The 2113-nt window shown below is 42.2% G+C and overlaps 1 protein-coding gene across 1 annotated transcript; it reads right to left on the reverse strand.

Moving 5' to 3' along the window:
* Positions 1–1135: 1135 nt before the first annotated feature.
* LOC147607788 (uncharacterized) lies at positions 1136–1619 on the reverse strand. Its single transcript, XM_086790060.1, has one exon. It carries the CDS (start codon positions 1564–1566, stop codon positions 1258–1260), a length of 309 nt encoding a protein of 102 aa, XP_086646186.1. The 5' UTR covers positions 1567–1619; the 3' UTR covers positions 1136–1257.
* Between the last annotated feature and the right edge of the window lie 494 nt (positions 1620–2113).

Consider the following 2113-nt stretch of genomic DNA (forward strand, 5'->3'; position numbering starts at 1 on the left):
TATCCACCTCCTACCTTAATTGAACATACATGGATGTCTACCATGTAACTCAATCAAGTTACATGGTGCCTTTGTGGATATCAACCACCATGTAACTCGATCGAGTGTTACGTGGCCATCAACAATATCCTAGGTGACAGAGGCGATAACTCGATCGAGTTCCCTCCCAAGCATCTAGTGAGACTGCCACTTAAGATGATGCTACGTCAATGGTGTCCGCACGACACGATCCCAAAGTGAGGACTACAACCAATTATGCCATCATTGCCAGTATATACAATGAAGAGGAACTTGTTTCTTTTAAGGAAGTACATAAAAATGATTATTGGATACAGGCCATGCAGAATGAGTATGACTCAATCCTCAAAAATAGCACTTGGTATTTAGCAAATTTACCTTATGGTAAAAAGAACATTTGTACGAAGTGGGTTTATAAGCTTAAGCATAAAGCTCGCTACAAGGCAAGGCTTGTTGTAGAGAGTGCTCAGGAGAAGAGCATAGATTATGATGAGACCTTTGTGCCCACTTCTCATATGACTATGATCAGGAGTATTATTGCATTGGAACGTACATTAGTTGGATATCAAGCTATGAAGAAAAAGACAAAGCTTGATGTTCTTAAATTTTTGGTAATTCTAAAAGGTATATTTTTTATGGATAGCAAGTACCTATCATAGGCCCAAAGGAGTTAAACTAGCTAACATGCGAGTAGCCTAGCAAGGCAGACAAGTGGGTAGCATCTTGTAATAGTCGAATCATCATTGAGGAATTTTGTAACCCCACGTGGATTTTTTTTTGAAAATTTGCATTAGTCTTTAAATGATGTATTGTTAGAATAGGAACTTCCAAAGCCCACTTAGAGTGATTTCATGTTTTGTTATGTGTTTCAAACTCAGTACATGATCCTATTCTAAGTGAATGGTCACATGTGTCGTATTTGGGCACCATATATGTTAATATGAAAATCTCTCTCTCTCTATATATATATATATGTGTGTGTGTGTGTGTGTGTGTGTGTGTGAGAGAGAGAGAGAGGGAGCAAGTTGCTATGACTTCTCACCTCTTTTTGGGAAGAAATAATTATATAATTATATATATATATATATATATATGAGGGAGCAAGTTGCTATGACTTCTCGCCTCTTTTTGGGATCTCAGTAAGAAATAATTATCTGCTTTTATTTATTTCAGGCGTATACACAGGCTAATGAATGAAGAAAGATCAACACACGTGTCAAATGTACATGTGTCCGTGGTTCATGGCCTTCCTCCACCACCGCCGAATCCGGGGCGGCCACCTCTTCCTCCAAATCCGCCCCCAGGACCCCCGAAACCACCTCCAAAGCGAGCACCACGAAAGCGAGGGCCGGGCGGCCTCCTAAAACCGGCATGGGGGGCTCTCCGGAAGTGACCGAAGGGCGCGCACAGGCAGCCCAACAGTCCTCTGATCAGCGACGACACAAACATGCAGGGGCAACACAGGCAGTTTAGCAGTGGATCAACGCCACCCGGCGATCCCCCAAATCTCCGCCCCGGCCCTCCTTGGCTAAATCCACGCCCGGACATCGCTTCTTGGCCTGTAAGTGTGGATCCACAAAATCAGCAGAAAATGCTGATCGAAAACCTCGCAACAGGTTGCAATTTAAACTACACTGGAGAAGGCATGGCAAAGGAAATGCTCATCTTCAAAGGCACGATAAGGAAATACGTATCGTGAAAGGCCCGTATTTTTTGCTTCCAATTTCCGAAACCGAATAATGATCTCCGTGGTGGTGTACAAGGCATTTTTTTTATATCTTATTTGTGAGGCAATTTTTTTAAATATCTTATTTGGGAATTTCCAAGTGGAGGCTATCTAGGTACCCCAAGTGGCAGCTCTCCCTTTTTTTAAACGCCCATGACTTGGAAACAAAGAGAGAAACAGAGAGAGAAACAGAGAGAGATAAATTTAATATCTTATTTGGGAGCTACTACATGGCGGCTTTCCAATTACCACGTGACAGTTCTCTCTTCTTTAAATCCTTGAACCTAGAGAGAGAGAGAGAGAGAGAGAGAGAGAGAGAGAGAGTGAGAAATGTGTGTGTGTGTGTGTGTGTTGGATCTAACAAAATGA

The sequence above is a fragment of the Cibotium barometz genome, chromosome 54 (genome assembly GCF_041138505.1).
Source record: "Cibotium barometz isolate CiBa-2024 chromosome 54, ASM4113850v1, whole genome shotgun sequence".
Lineage (NCBI taxonomy): Eukaryota > Viridiplantae > Streptophyta > Polypodiopsida > Cyatheales > Cibotiaceae > Cibotium > Cibotium barometz.

Excerpts from the sequence above, each read along its gene's own strand:
- LOC147607788 (XM_086790060.1), bottom strand. The coding sequence starts at position 1,566 with ATGTCCGGGCGTGGATTTAGCCAAGGAGGGCCGGGGCGGAGATTTGGG.